The sequence below is a fragment of the Halichoerus grypus genome, chromosome X, assembly GCF_964656455.1.
Source record: "Halichoerus grypus chromosome X, mHalGry1.hap1.1, whole genome shotgun sequence".
NCBI lineage: Eukaryota > Metazoa > Chordata > Mammalia > Carnivora > Phocidae > Halichoerus > Halichoerus grypus.
Genome location: NC_135727.1, coordinates 21,003,249 through 21,018,556, shown reverse-complemented (window position 1 = coordinate 21,018,556; position 15,308 = coordinate 21,003,249). Strand labels below are relative to the sequence as shown.

Below are 15,308 nucleotides of genomic sequence, written 5' to 3'. Positions count from 1 at the left end.
TTCTTGAATGGGATGCCCTGATCAGGTCTCTGCAAGAAGCCCAAGTGGCTGACAGAATTGTCAGCTCTGAGCCAAAGGAGTCCCAAGATATCCCTGCCTTTGGACAACAGCTGGGAACCACACAGACAGCTGGATTCTGCTGCTCAGCCTTTGGGGCTGTAGGATATTGTCACTGGTCCCCCCCCTCGCCCCACGAACTATCCCTCTCCCAGTATCTTGCATTTGCTCAGGCCTCCAGATTCAGCCTGATGACTTGCTTTGGCCAAGTTCACTGAGGCTGAGGACTGTCTCAGCAGGATCCTTCAGTCAGAGAGCCCAAGACCAGATGCTGCTCTGAGCACCACCACCTAGAGCAGTGCCCAGGAGGGATACCCAGCCCAGAGTAGCTGGAGAAGCCCACCAAGTGAAACTGACTACAGCCCACCCTGAGTGTGGGGTGGGGATGGAGAGTGTGGAGATGTGCTGAGAGCTCCCTGGATAGCAAGGCTCAGCTTCTCTAGCAACTTCGAGTAGCAGATGCAGAAAGAGGTCAATGATTATCCTCTTGTAACACCTGAGGGGACAGAGTCACTGCCTTAACTTACAGGCTCTCCTCCACTCACCATCCCTCATCCCCCCCACTGGGAGAGGCCTTGCTCCCTTTGGAAGGACTGGTCTAAAGCTCCACTGCTTTCAAATCTTGTTCTGACTCCAAGTCCCCTTGAATATCCACGACCCTAACAACTGGCGCTGGGGCAGCAGGACCGAGATAGGGGTCCCAGAAATACCCTTAGATTAGCGGCTCCAAAATGCTGGCTCATAGCCAACTGCATGAACTCACTTGGCAACCTGTTAAAGTACAGATTCCTGGGATACTAGCCCCAGACAGTGGGGGCAGAGCTCAGGAATCTGTATTTTTAAAATGTCCATAGTTGGTTCTCATGTGCCTCCCGGGTCTCTTCTCTCTGGCACGTGTTCTCTCCCTCTGGGTGGCTGGGTGTCCCCACGCTTCCTGATGAACTCTCAAATCAGAAACTACCTTTCCCAAGCCAGAGCTTCAAAACTAGTGATCTGCGCAACCATGGAACCCAGCTGCGTGAAGACCACTCCACGCAAGACACAGCTTGATAATTCAATAGAGATTGCACGTCTGCTGTGTGCCCTCTGCTGGTTAAAATTCATGACGGTTGGAAAGTGTTCACCAGTAGGAGTTTTTCTGACTGGTACTGACCGTTTCCTTGGTTGGAAGGCCGTACAGAAGAAGCTAATCCTGGTCCCAGTTTGGGCACTTAGACACCTGAAACTAGAAGGGTTACTAATTAAAAAAAAATAGCTTTATTGAGGTATAATCGATACATAAAAAAAACTGAACTTATTTAGTTTATACAATGTGATGAGTTTGGACATAGGCATATACCCATAAAATCCTTACCACAATCAAGGTAATAAACATATCCATCACCTCCACGTTTCTTTGTGCCCTTTTTTCGTGTGTGTGGCAAGAACACCTACAATTTGTTAAGAGGGGAGATCTCATGGTAAGGGTTACTCTACGAAGTAAGCTACCTCTACCGAATCACTAGGGCTCACCTCACCTCAGGGAAATCTGCAGACCCTGGTAGGAACTACTAGCATGGCAGCAAGGAGGGAGAAGAGACATTGTGAAGCACCTCACCCGCCCAGGGAGCTAGATTTTGAAGCTGGGTGGGTAAGGAAGCCTGAGAGTCTTAGGAGATACTATTGAGGGCACAAGAATATTCCTCTACACCAGTTGAAAAAGACTGAAAAACGGACCTCAAGACCTGAGCTGACTCTATAGTTGGTACTTAATCCCTTCCCTAGTGATAAAGTAAGTACCGTGACCCTTTGCATTTAATCTTAAAGTACTGGAGGAAGCGTCAGGTAAAATCATGGATAAGAAATCTGGCCTACCTGATCCTTACCCAGCAATCCCAGGTGGAAATCCCAATGCTTCGGATAAAGAGGATGTACCCCAGGTATTGTGGTTTTGCCTATCCTTCCAGGGAGATCATTAGATGGGAAGAATATCAGACCTAGCCTAGTTTCCAACCTCTATTCCTCCAACTGAAATAACATTAATGGCAGCGAACTTTTTTAAAAGACTTTATTTATTTGAGAGAGAGTGTGTGTGAGAGAGAGAGATCACGAGCAGAGGGGAGGGGCAGAGGGAGAAGCAGACTCCCCACTGAGCAGGGAGCCCAATGTGGGACTCGATCCCACAACCCTGGGATCATGACCCGAGCCAAAGGCAGACACTTAACGGACTGAGCCACCCAGGTGCCCAACATTGTTTACTATGCACCAAGTATTCGGTTATGTGCTTACCATGGACTATCATGTGTAATTCTCACAATAACCTGTGAGGCATGGAATGATCGAAGTAGCTTGCCTAGGGTCAAAATGCTGCCCAGTGTTGGAGCAGGGTATGACCAAGATCTGTCTAACTGCAGAGCTAGTCACAATGCTAACTTCTCTTACTCTTCTCTATTTCTCTTAAGCCCAAGACGAGGATGTGTTCCTGGGCCTGGGACTAAGGGCTCCACCACTGCTGCATTTAGGACTAAGTAGTAGATGAGTTGGGAGTTGATGCTAGATGCCAGGTCTTGAACTGATTTAATCACTATTAGCTCAGCTATAGGCCCAGAACCTGGAGACAGGGACTGAGTGGGCAACCGAGGATCAAACTGTCCTCCTAGGATGGGAGGGCAGGATAGGGAGATGGAAAGTCTAGGAATAGGCTGGCTCTAACAATTGGAACTGTTTTCATTCAAAAGAGGTGTTTTAGAGGACCTTCTTGCACCATTTGAAATGGGAAGAAATGACCTCTAAGATCCTTTCCAGCTTTCCATTACTATGAACAACAAACAGTGTGATCATGCATTCGTTTTTTTTCAATGTCCATATGTATTTTAAGCCACCTATGAAGATAATGCAGTTTTAGGCCTCTGAATGAGGATTGTTCATTTGTCTACAGATCAGAATCAGCTTTGAAATTGTGCACATCTTTTATTAATGAAAATGCTCAGATTCGACTAAAACCGGGGCAGGGAGGATAATGTTTCTGTAATGTGAACAAGTCAGTACTTCTTGATACTTTTTTCAGAATGACAAGTGAAATCAGTTTGCTCATCTGTAAAATGGGATTGAAAATCATCTTTACAGGATTTTTTTGAAGATTTAACTAAGATAATACATGTGAAATGTAGTTTATGGAAAAAAGTTTGTATATTATACTTATTCAATTCCTCTGATATAAAGGGCAGCGGGAAGAAATGAAAATGGAAGACCATTCAGGTTTTTCCTGATCATTCAGTTTTGAAAATAAAGCTGCATTGAATATATTCTTCTTTTAAATTATTCAGAACTGAAATAATTTGACCACAAAGCTACTTGAAAGTCACCAAAAGAACTAAATAAACTTTTAAAATCACTTCACATTGTGGTCTTTAGGACATTTGATTTAATCAATCAGACAACTGGTTCAATAGCCTAAGTTTTCTAAGCTTGAGATACTTACTGATTCACTCAAGATTTCTTATGCTACAGGGGTGCCCGGGTGGCTCAGTGGGCTGGGCATCCGACTCTTGGTTTCAGCTCAGGTCATGATCTTGGGGTTGTGGGATCGAGCCTGGCATTGGGCTCCATGTTCAGCGGGGAGTCTGCTTGTGATTCTCCCTCTCCCTCTTCCCCTCCCCTCCACTTGCGTGCATGCATACTCTCTCAAATAAACAAATGTTTAAAAAAAGAATTCTTATGCTCTAAGGCTCTGAAGATTTGCTAGATAGAATTACTCCATTCTATTCTCAAAATTTTATCAAGAAAGAAAATTGTACAACTTAAAATGTTCTTCTGCATTATAATTAGTCAGGTAGATATACTGGAGAAGATGGAGAGGGGGGAAGGAGATAAGGGGCAAACAGAACAATTCCAAGACTGAGTAACACTATCTTTAACCTCTGAAAAAAGGGAACTTCTTAATCATTTCCAAGTCCTACAAAAAGAAAGGCCACTTTACTGTTGGTATTTACAATAACACTTTCCCACAAAATTAATAGTACCGGATAAGTAGCCGAGATTCCTGAAAATGAATTCCTGGTAATAATTACTAAAAAGCCTCCCATAAGGAAAGGATTCTCTAAGCACAAAAGACAATGTTTTTCTCCAAAGCAGATTGGATTCTATACTAGTTTTCAACAAAGCAGTGTCGTTTCATAGCCTTTAGACAGAACTACACTCATTTCCAACGTTGGAGAATTACACCACATGTAACTGAAGCGCTGTGATAAAACATCATCCACTCAGCAGTTTGGAGGAATGTACTGCGAGACCTGGGAACTACAACACTAGGTTCCAGATAACCACAGTGCTGATGGATTGCCACTAAAACTGTCAAGGAGAAGATTCTACTGATGAGGAGCTTCCAGGGTCTCCTCTCAGCAGTGGTAATAGTAGTAACAGCAACGGAAGCAGTAACAGCAGAAGCCGGAGGAAGAGCACTAACATGAGTGGTAGTAGCGGGAGCAGCAGTATTTATCGACTGCCTACTTTCTGTCAAGCCAGTGTCAGATCTTACGCGCGCACGCACACACACACACACACAAATTGTTAAAGCAAACTTGTGAGAAAGTCGTCATTACATACCTTTCACTGATGCGAAAGCCGAGCCTTGAGGAAGTTTGTTTGAGGCTACACAACAAACCACGATGTAAACCTAGGACTGGCTTATTTCAAGGCTTAACTCTATGTACACCAGCATACATCACAGTGGTATGGATAAATAGGTATTTTTAGTGTGAAGGATTACAAACAATTGAAGAGATACACCTTAGCCTCTCCGAGTTTGTGGAGGACAGCAAGCTTTTCCAGGGAGTCGAATAACAAAGCGACAGGAGGGAGGCTGCAGAAGGATCTCAAAATCAGAGAAGTGAGGTGTGTGAGTCTGAGTGTGAGGCGAACCATGGTGAGGTCAAGGGAAAGGCAGTATAATTTAGGGAAAATACCTTAATACTATTTAAAAAAGGCAGTTATGACTCAAACGCACCTAGAAGCATTCATAGACATTCCATAAAAATAGAAGTCTGGTGGGCTTGAGACATGAAAAATCTAATGGTATGCCCACCTTTAGTACTGTGTGCTTCACCAATGACTCTCAAGAAAGACACAGTGGGTTAAGGAAAAGAAAATTACCAGAAATGATTGTAGGAAGGTCATAATGAAAAACAGGGTGGGGGCGTCTGGGTGGCTCAGTTGGTTAAACATCTGACCCTTGATTTCAGCTGGGGTTGTGGTCTCAGGGTCGTGAGACTGAGCCCTGCCTCCAGCTCCGTGCTCAGCAGGGAGTGTGCTTGGGATCCCCTCTCCCTCTCCCTTTGCCCTCCCCCTGCTCTTGCACACGCTCTCTATAAATTACATGAATGAATGAATGAATAAATAAAAGAAAAACAGGGTGAAGATTAGGGCCATTCTATCTGAATAAAATGAAGACAAAAATAAAATCACGAAGGGTGGTAATAAACTAACAGTAATAGTAACAATGGTGACTTACATTCCTGTGTGCCAATCACCGTTCTGCTATACACACGTTATGAAGTCATTTAATTCCCTCAGCCCGATGAGTAGGTGCTGTTGTTTACATTTTACACATGAGGCACAGAGCTCAAAGTCACACACATTTAGTCATTGGTAGGGTAGGAACTCCATCCCACCTAGGCAGTCTGCTGCAGAGTCTGGACTCGTAGCTCCTCCACCACACTGCCCCTTGAAGGTACAGGGAGGGTTTTCTCTGGAGTCTGGTATTGAAGCTCATAATCTTAGTATCAAGGAAGATCTCTTGAAGCTGTGTAAGCAGGAAGTAAACTTTAATAGATACTCCTTAATAGATAATAAATAATAGGCTGAAAATTGTAATGGCTTCAAGAAAAGTAGGCAAGTGGGTAGATTGATAAGCTAAGCATAAGTTATAGAGAGAAGCTAGATGTTTTTACAGTAAGAGTCTGAAGCTTTTGGAATTTGAAATAATGTAAAATGACGATGCCCTCCAACACAAATTACTGGTCTGTTCCAGTTATATATTTCTGAAGTTTTACAAACATCATAATGAGCATACAATTTTTTCCTGATATAATTTCTAAGACTATGAAAATGGTATTACTAGCCTCCAGCTACATATGCCACCTTACAAATGACTCACGAACATGAATGAAATGTCTAGAAGTTCATCTTAGTCAATGCCCTCATTCAACTATTTTTTTATTTTTCAATTCAGAAAATCTGACAATAATTAATCTAGGTCAGCATTCTCCATACTGTATCTTATGGAGATGAATGTCTAGAAGTTATTAAGTAGGGGGGGACATTCCAGGATCCAGTAAGTGCTCACTAAATTCTCCTGGAGAACCACAGACCACATGTAGCACGAACAATCCCGTAATAAAGAATCTATGCAACTGTAACCCGGTATTTCCTACATTTGGCCAGGGCACCTCTTTGTTGCAGACCATTTATAAATTATGGACATTCATTCCAGATCTAGATACTCTCTTTTGGACAAGTGTTACTTTTACAAGAGTCCAGGAGGGGAGTTTATCATGCGTAGGAGTAATTGGGGGTATTTTGTTCTCTCAATGTTTAAAGAGTCCCTGTTTCTGCTATTAGGGATGGTGGTATGTGGCATTCTGAATTCATTTTCTCCTAAGAACAATTTATACCAGCCACTCCTTAGTCTCCTCAGCTGATTCCCTCTCATCTCTCTAACCTCTTATTGTTAGCATGCCCTGGAGCTCAGTCTATGGACCTTGTCCTTTCTCTATCCCTGTTCTATTTGTGGTGATCTCATAGCCTGTGACTCTTTAATAAATTTAAAGGTTACTGATAGCCTGGACTTCTCCTCTAAACTCCAAACTCACACATTAGGATGTCCAGGGCATCCCCACTAGGATATCTCTTAGGCATCTCAAATGCAAACATGTCCCAAATCAAAGTCCTCATCTTCCCTCCCAAACCTACTCCTCCTTTAGTCTTTTCCATTTCAGTTAATAACACCACTTTTCCAGTTGCTTAGGCTAATGACTAATGTGCCATCCTCCACAACACTTTTTCTCTCATACTTCATATCCAAACCATCAACAAATTCTGTTGGCTCAACCTTCAAGATATACCCTCAATTGAGCCACTTATCACCTACACTCTCATCATCCTAATTAAACCTCTATTAACTCCCAAATGGATTATTACAACAGCTTCCTAGCTGATCTTCCTGATTCTGCCCTTGGTCCCCTGCAGCTTGTTCTCAAGACAGCAGCTAGGGTGAGCCTGTTAAGACTGTAATAAAGAATTTTTGTGGGGGCACCTGGTGGCTCAGTCGGTTAAGCGTCTGACTCTTGCTCTCAGCTCAGGTCTTGATCTCAGGGTCATGAGTTCAAGCCCCGCACTGGGGTCCACGCTGGGCATGGAGCCTACTTTAAAAAAAAAAAAAAAAAAGATTTTTTGTTTTTCATTGAGGTATTAAAGACTTCTCCATTCAGAATCCACTAATGGCTTCCTATCTCTGAATGAAAGCCAAATCCTTACAACTACCTAGGAGGCCCTATACTACATGGTCCACATCACCTCACAGGCCCCATCTCCTACTACACAGCCCCCTGTCCAGCCCCACTCTACTGTAGCCCCATCAGTCTTGTTGCTGTTCCTTGAGCTAGGCATGATCCTACTTCAGGACTCATTCTTTCTACCTTTCATTGTTATGTTAGCTGATTTTTATTAGGTTAGGTTAAAAAGGTTTCCTTCATATTCCTAACTTGCTAAGCTTAAGGGTTTTTTTTTTTTTTTTTGTAGAGGTGAGAGTCACATACCATAAAATCAAAATTTAAAAAGTCAACCATCTTGGGGCGCCTGGGTGGCTCAGTTGGTTAAGCAACTGCCTTCAGCTCAGGTCATGATCCCAGGGTCCTGGGATCGAGTCCCACATCGGGCTCCCAGCTTAGCGGGGAGCCTGCTTCTCCCTCTGACCCTCTCCCCTCTCATGCTGTTTCTCTCCCGCTCACTCTCAAATAAATAAATAAATAAATAAATAAATAAATAAATAAAATCTTTAAAAAACATATTAAAAAAGTCAACCATCTTAAAGTGAACAATTCAGTGGCATTTAATACATTCACAATGTTGTATAACCATCTTTATTTAGTTCCTAAACATTTTCATCACACCCCAACGTCAACCCTGTACCCATTAAGTAGTCACTCCCCATTCCCCACTGCCCTCTCAGCCCCTGGCAACCACCAAACTGTTCTCCATCTCTATGGATTTAACTATTCTGGATATTATACATAAATGCAATTATACAATATGTGATCTCTTATGACTGGCTTTTTTCACCTAGCATGTTTTTGACGTCCATCCACCTTGTAGCATGTATCAGTACTTCATTCCTTTTTATGGCTAAATGTTACTCCATTGTATGAATATACTACCATTTATTTATTCCTTCATCTGTTGGGCTCTTTCCATCTTTCAGCCATTGGGAATAGTGCTGCTATGAACATGCATGTACGAGTATCTGAGTCCCTGCTTTAGATTCTTTTGGATATATACCTGGGAGCAGAATTGCTGGGTCATATGGTAATTCTATGTTTTAACTTCTTGAGGAGCTGCTGAACTGTTTTCCGCAGTTGCTGAACCATTTTACATTCCCCTCAGCCATGTGTGAGGGTTCCAATTTTCCCTTCAGGACTTTTGCATTTGCTATTCTCTCTCTGGAATGCTCTTCCAACAGATAATCCAGTGGCCCACTTCCTCACTTCCTTCAGGTCTCTACTCAATATCCTCTTCTCACAGAGGCCTATCCTGACCACCAAATTTAAAATGGCAACCTCCCAACCCCAGCCCACACTTACCATCCTCTTTGCCCACTTTATTTTTCTCCATAGCATTGATCATCTAACATACTACTTAATTTTCTTAATTTTTATCGTCTTGTCTTCAACCACTGAAATGTAAGCTCCACCAGGGAAGAGATTTCAGTCTATTTTTTTCCAGCACCTAGAATAGTGTTAGGCACGTAGTAAGTGCTCAATAAATATTTGCTGAACAAGTAAGTGAGGCCCAAAGAGACGTTTTGGCAAAGTGTGACAAAAAGGAGCAAGAAACTGTCTCTGTAGTTCAGAGGCTATTTTTCTAAGAATGGTGATAGATTGAAACTGAGCCAATCACAACTTTTATTCAGCTGTAACCTTTTAAAAAGCACACATGCACGAGCTGGCTATTTCTGAATCAAGCGAAATAACTATTTAGAAAAACCTGAGGGTAATGGGATCAAAATGTCAAGCTAAAACTCATTTGCCCCAATTAAAACTCAACTAACTGCCTATAATAAGCAAGCTTAGTATTTACTGTTTGAAATGTTTTATTTAAAGAAAGTAAAAAAATATGGTGCTACAGGACACAGAACTTTAAGAGTATTATACTTTAAGAAAATGAACCTAACACATACTGTTAGAAATAGAATCCTATGGAAGAACAAAAAGATGTACCCCTACCTAAAATATTGCTATAGCAACAATGTAGTTTATCATATCCTCAAACTATAACAGAGCCAGGGAAAATATCTGCATACAAAAAGAGACTCTATGTTGAAACCACAAGAATTTATATCTGGACAAAAGTTTAAAACTTGGTGTAATTAGTACTGAATTTTTCACTTGAAAATGGTTAAGATGGCAAAAATCTATGTTATATATTTTCATTACAATCTTTGAAAAGTAAAAAAAAAGTGGATAGAAAGATGGTGGATGAAGAAACATTCTGGGGACTGATACGGAAATAAAGACTCGAACACTGCCAAGTCTACTATTAAGAAACAAGTAGGAGTAGAAACACTACTAAGAAACAACACTTTTGGAGATTTTGGAAAAATCATTTACAGCAGGATCAGTCTGGAAAATTAAAACTAATGGATTCAACTTTTTTGACTATGAATTATAAGAATTAGTAAGAAGTGGTCACTGAAACTGGTTTTCACTATGTTTCTGCTATAGGCTGAATGTTTGAATTCGTATGTTGAAACCTAATCCCTAATGTGACGGTATTAGGAAGTATGGCCTTTGGGAGATGACTACATCAAGAGGGTGGAGCCCTCATGCATGGGATTAGTACCCTCATCAATCAGACCCCAGAAAACTCTCTCACCCCTTCTGCCAGGAGGATACAGCAATATCCTTCTACGAACCAGAAGTGGGTCCTCACCAGACACTGAATCTGCTAGCGCCTTGATCATGGACTTTCCAGCCTCCAGAACTGTGAGAAATACATTTCTGTTGTTCATAAGATACCTAGTCTGTGATACTCTACTATAGCAGCCCAAAGGGACTAAGACCGTTTCAAAGTACAATTACGAGTACAAAGTGCAAGAAGTTCTGATGTTAAGATGAAAAAACCACTCATGATTGAGTCAAACGACTTCAGAGCCTGACCACCTTAATGGTTATTAAAGGTCACAAAGGGACTTTGCCAGTCTCTAAAGTTCAAGAAATTAGTAAAATATACATAGTGAGCTTTTAACTGTGCTGGAGGAAAGACTGTAAGATGCACTCAGTAAAGCTCTCAGTCTGTAGGCCAAGTAATCAAGCTTCCATGTAAGAAGCAAAGCAATGCTCCTACTTACATGATAAAATCTACAGCTTTTACATGAATAACTCCTGAGGCACTTTACCAATACAAATTTTATTAAAAAAATAAGTAATAACATCAAACTGTTCAGCAAATCTATATTCAATGTAACCAAAATAAACAAACACCAAAATAAAAAAAATATACATCTATATATATATGGGCAAGAAACAAGTGCATTTTTTGGTCCCAATATTTTCTGAATATATTATCTTTATCCAAAGGAATTACATTAATGGCTAAGAAGATATTATGTATTAGATGTACAGAAACATAGCTTTAAAATTTGTTTTAAGGTCTGTAGGAAGTGTTTTTTGCCAATTATTTATGTCTTTGAATTGATAATCACTAAGATAATGATAGTCCCAAGATAGGCAGAGGATGTAATAATGTCTAATGGTCTGAATAATTACCAAATCTAGAAGCCATCAATAGGTAGCTACATGAAATTTGTAGAGAATTCTAAAGAATTTCTTGAGGTTCTTAACAAAACAAAACAAACACAAAACAAAAGTTTTAAAGAGAAGAGATAAAAGTGGACATAACAAAACACACATTAATAAATTTGGTGAAGGACAACATAAAACCAAGATAAAATTAAACTTAAAATTTGAATATTAGTATTGCTGAAGACTCCTAGGGTTAATACTGGATAAAACTTCAAATGACAGTACAAATAGCTATAACTTTGGAACTGTAATTTTAGAGACTTGTTTTCCAAGAACATGAAAGTAACCTTGGTTCCCTACACAACCAGTTTTTATATTCCTTGGACTGCATGCAAACTAGACAAAGATTAAAGGGCAGCAGCCAAAATGATTAAACTTCAACTTGGATGTTGAAGCACGGATTTGATGGGTCTTTCTTGGTTAGAATGAACCCAATAAGCATAAGATCAAAAACCAAAGCCCCCAGTGGGAAGTTGTGCTCAATTTGGTGGGCCTTGAGGTCATCTCTGGCCAAATTAGCATCAGCCTTATGGGAGGCCAGTCATGAAGGAAGGGACTCTCCCCAAGGTCTGATTTCTTAAGGCCACAATCTAGAGGAGGTCTCACAGTCAAATAATTCACATTCCTTGGAAAGAGAGAACAGGCATCAGTTGTGTCCATCGAAGGGGGACACTGACCAGGAGTATCCTGGACATTTTTTGAAATTTCTGTGTTGCTTCTGCATCTGAAAAATATGAAAAATAGAACAATGACAGACAAGGAAAGAGGAAAAAGACAGCTATCTGACCTAAAAATGTAAGACTTATAAGAAATTAACTAAGAAACCAGACAAAACAGACAAAGAAAATGAATAGCCATATCATTTGGAATGCAATATTCTGAAGGCAAGTACAGCAGAGAAAAACACAAATTATTTTAAGCAAAGCAAAAAAAGACCATAGCAACAAAAGTTATTTTTGGAGAGAGTCAACTGGAGAAAAAAGCATATGTTAAGATATGTTAACCTGACACAAAGATAAGGTGGAATAAGAATCTAGTGCCATCTGAAAGCTGAAAAGAGCTGAATCAGAGCTAGTGTCATGAACTTGGCTGTTTAACCGCCTTCGTGTGAGAAAACACTTCAGAAGTTTGAACTTAGGAAACTGCCTTTGTGTAAGAAAACACTTCAGAACTTTGAACTTAGGAAATTCCAACTTGTCTTGCACCAGGTTGCACGAGCTCCATAGAGCAGGAATCTATTTCAACAAGCGGCTTTAAAAACAAAAACAAAAACAAAATACTTTAATATTTTTCATTTCTATTAATGATACATTTAAAAATGCAACAGTGCTAAAATCCATCAAAGAAAAATGCACTCAATGAAAATAAAACTTACTCAGAAGTGGATTCAGAACTGGGTTCAGAACTGAGTTCAGAATTGGGTTCAGAATTGGGTTCAGAATTGGGTTCAGAAGTGGGTTCAGAATTGGGTTCAGAAGTGGGTTCAGAACTGGGTTTAGAAGTTGAGGTACTTTCGGGAACTGAAATTAGAAGAGTTTTACGTTTAAAATAGTATAGATAATGAGTGAGACTATTAACTTAATGCAAAAGAGCCCATATTGTGGCTGATCAAAAATGCTGGAATCAATATCAGAAATTCAAAGTAACACAATTATATATACATACCATTCTCTATTATAACTTGGCAAGTATGAGTTTTACGTTGACACAAGTGTTTAGCCATACGGTCTAAACCAGAAGAATCAGTTAGGAAGTCACATTTAAGGCACACGAGAGTAATGCCCCTATGAAGAAAAAAAGAAAGCAAAGGTTTTTAATCTTTTTAATCTTTTATGAAAGTCCATATAGAAGTTCAATAATTATTTTTCCAGGTAACAACTCTTGATGTGCTTTTTATGTGTCATGACCATCAATTTCCAATTTTGTTATACAAGCCTGATTTATCTGAAACGGTACTCTAGAAAATGATAGAGCCATGTTTAAGTCATGCTAACATTCAGTGCTTTGTAAACTGTCCCCTCTCATATTGGCTGCTAAAAGACAGGAGTTAAGAGACCTAAAACCCAGTGGTGGCTCCACTAACATCCTTTGTGTACCTTCGCCCATCTGGAACACAAGGATATAATACTCATTCAATATACATTTGCTTTTTTTTAAAGATTTTATTTATTTATTTGACAGAGAGACAGTGAGAGCGAGGGAGAGAACAAGCAGGGGGAGCAGCAGAGGGAGAGAGAAAAGCAGGCTCCCCGTTGATCAGGGAGCCTGAGGCGGGACTCGACCCCAGGACCCTGGGATCATGACCTGAGCCGAAGGCAGACGCTTAACCAACTGAGCCACCCAGGCGCCCCTCAATATACATTTTCTTTTAAATTTTTTTTTAAAATTTTTTTTTTTTTTTTAAGATTTTATTTATTTGTGAGAGAGACAATGAGAGACAGAGAGCATGAGAGGGAGGAGGGTCAGAGGGAGAAGCAGACTCCCCGCTGAGCAGGGAGCCTGATGTGGGACTCGATCCCGGGACTCCAGGATCATGACCTGAGCCGAAGGCAGTTGCTTAACCAACTGAGCCACCCAGGCGCCCCTCAATATACATTTTCTGAGGACCTTCTTTACACACTCCATACTACTAGGTGTTGTGGATTCAAGAGTGAACAAAAAAGAGGGTAAACTCTGTGGAGCCTATAATCTAATATCTTATTTTAGTGGTGATAAAATTAAAAAAGAAATGGGAAAGTTTTAAAAATAAATCATGTAATTTAATTATTATTATCTGTCAGTTAACGAGCATAAACATACTTTTACAGTTCATTGAATACTTTAAATTTAAGTACTTCACTTGTACAGGAATAAAAACCAGTAGCATACTTTAGACTGACTTCTCCCCTGTGGCTTTAGTTTTTTGTTTTTTTTTTTAGATTTTCTTATTTTGAGAGAGAGTAGGGGGACGGGTACAGGGAGAGAATCTTTCAAATCGACTCCCCCACTGAGCGCAGGGCCTACCTGCCAGAGGGGGGCTTGAACCCATGACCCATGAAATCATGACCTAAGCTGAAACCAAGAGTCGGACGCTTAACTGACTGAGCCACCCAGGTGCTCCTATTGCAGCTCTAGTCTTAACAGCCCGCTGTATATTTATACCTGGCTGTCATGCTGGCACATCAAAAATGATCTTCATAAACGGAAATTGTACTTTCGTCCCCACCCCTGAAAACCATTCCTCCTAACTAATAATCCTTCTTATGATGTCATGCTCCCAACACAAAGGCTCAAAATTATTTGACTCTCTTTGTTCTTAGAACAGTCAATATTTCAAATATTTTATAATATTAACAATTTATTGAACACTTAACTTTGTGCCAGGCTGAGGGTTTTAGACATATTATCTCATCTAAATCCTATAACAAACCAAAGAGGTAGGTGCTAAAATTTTTACTTTTTTATAAAGGACAAGGTCAGGTTTAATAACCTACCAAGGCCAAAATTAGATTGAAAATGAGCCCTTTGGGGCGCCTGGGTGGCTCAGTCGTTAAGCGTCTGCCTTCGGCTCAGGTCATGATCCCAGGGTCCTGGGATCGAGCCCTGCATCGGGCTCCCTGCTCGGCGGGAAGCCCACTTCTCCCTCTCCCACTCCCCCTGCTTGTGTTCCCTCACTCGCTGTTTCTCTCTGTCAAATAAATAAATAAAATCTTTAAAAAAAAATAAAAAAAAAAAAAAAAAGAAAATGAGCCCTTTGATTCCAGAGACCATGTTCTTAAACAGTGTGATACCATTTCACCACCTTAACCCAGATTCTTATTAAATCAGACTTAACTACCGTAATAATCTTCAACAGTCTGTGTGTCCCATGCAGCTACATCTTACCTCATATACCCTCCACGTTGACCTTCCTTAATTCTACACAAAACACCAACAGTTTCCCCAATGGGTCCAAACTCCCTAGCCTAGTTTTCAAGGATTTCATAATCTAGATCTGAGCTCAAAACTATTCCCCCAGACTCTGATCTTAATACTATGTTATATAAACTTCATGCTTCATCTAAATTGCACTACTAGTCATTCATTGTGTATGCCTTCTGCTCTTTCCTTTCTGTACTTTTATTTATACTATTTCTTCCAACTAGAATGCCCTTGTGTTTCTTCTAAGTGGAAGTCTCTCCTCCCTTTGAAATCAGTAACTCTCACGGCACTTATTAC

At 40.5% G+C, this 15,308-nt stretch overlaps 1 protein-coding gene across 2 annotated transcripts in view; it reads right to left on the bottom strand.

Annotated features, from left to right (window-relative positions):
• Positions 1 to 10,697: 10,697 nt before the first annotated feature.
• The window catches only part of ZNF280C (zinc finger protein 280C), a 61,696-nt gene continuing 57,085 nt past the window's right edge, over positions 10,698 to 15,308 (bottom strand). Inside the window, exons 18-20 of one of the 2 annotated variants that reach the window (XM_078064655.1) lie at positions 12,777 to 12,895; positions 12,487 to 12,631; positions 10,698 to 11,835 (exon numbers count right to left, since the gene is read on the bottom strand). In XM_078064655.1, coding sequence (XP_077920781.1) covers positions 11,532 to 11,835; positions 12,487 to 12,631; positions 12,777 to 12,895 — 568 coding nt within the window. In that variant the 3' untranslated portion in view covers positions 10,698 to 11,531. Of the gene's footprint in view, positions 12,363 to 12,486; positions 12,632 to 12,776; positions 12,896 to 15,308 lie in introns of both variants that reach the window. The other variant, XM_078064656.1, reaches the window with a different exon arrangement.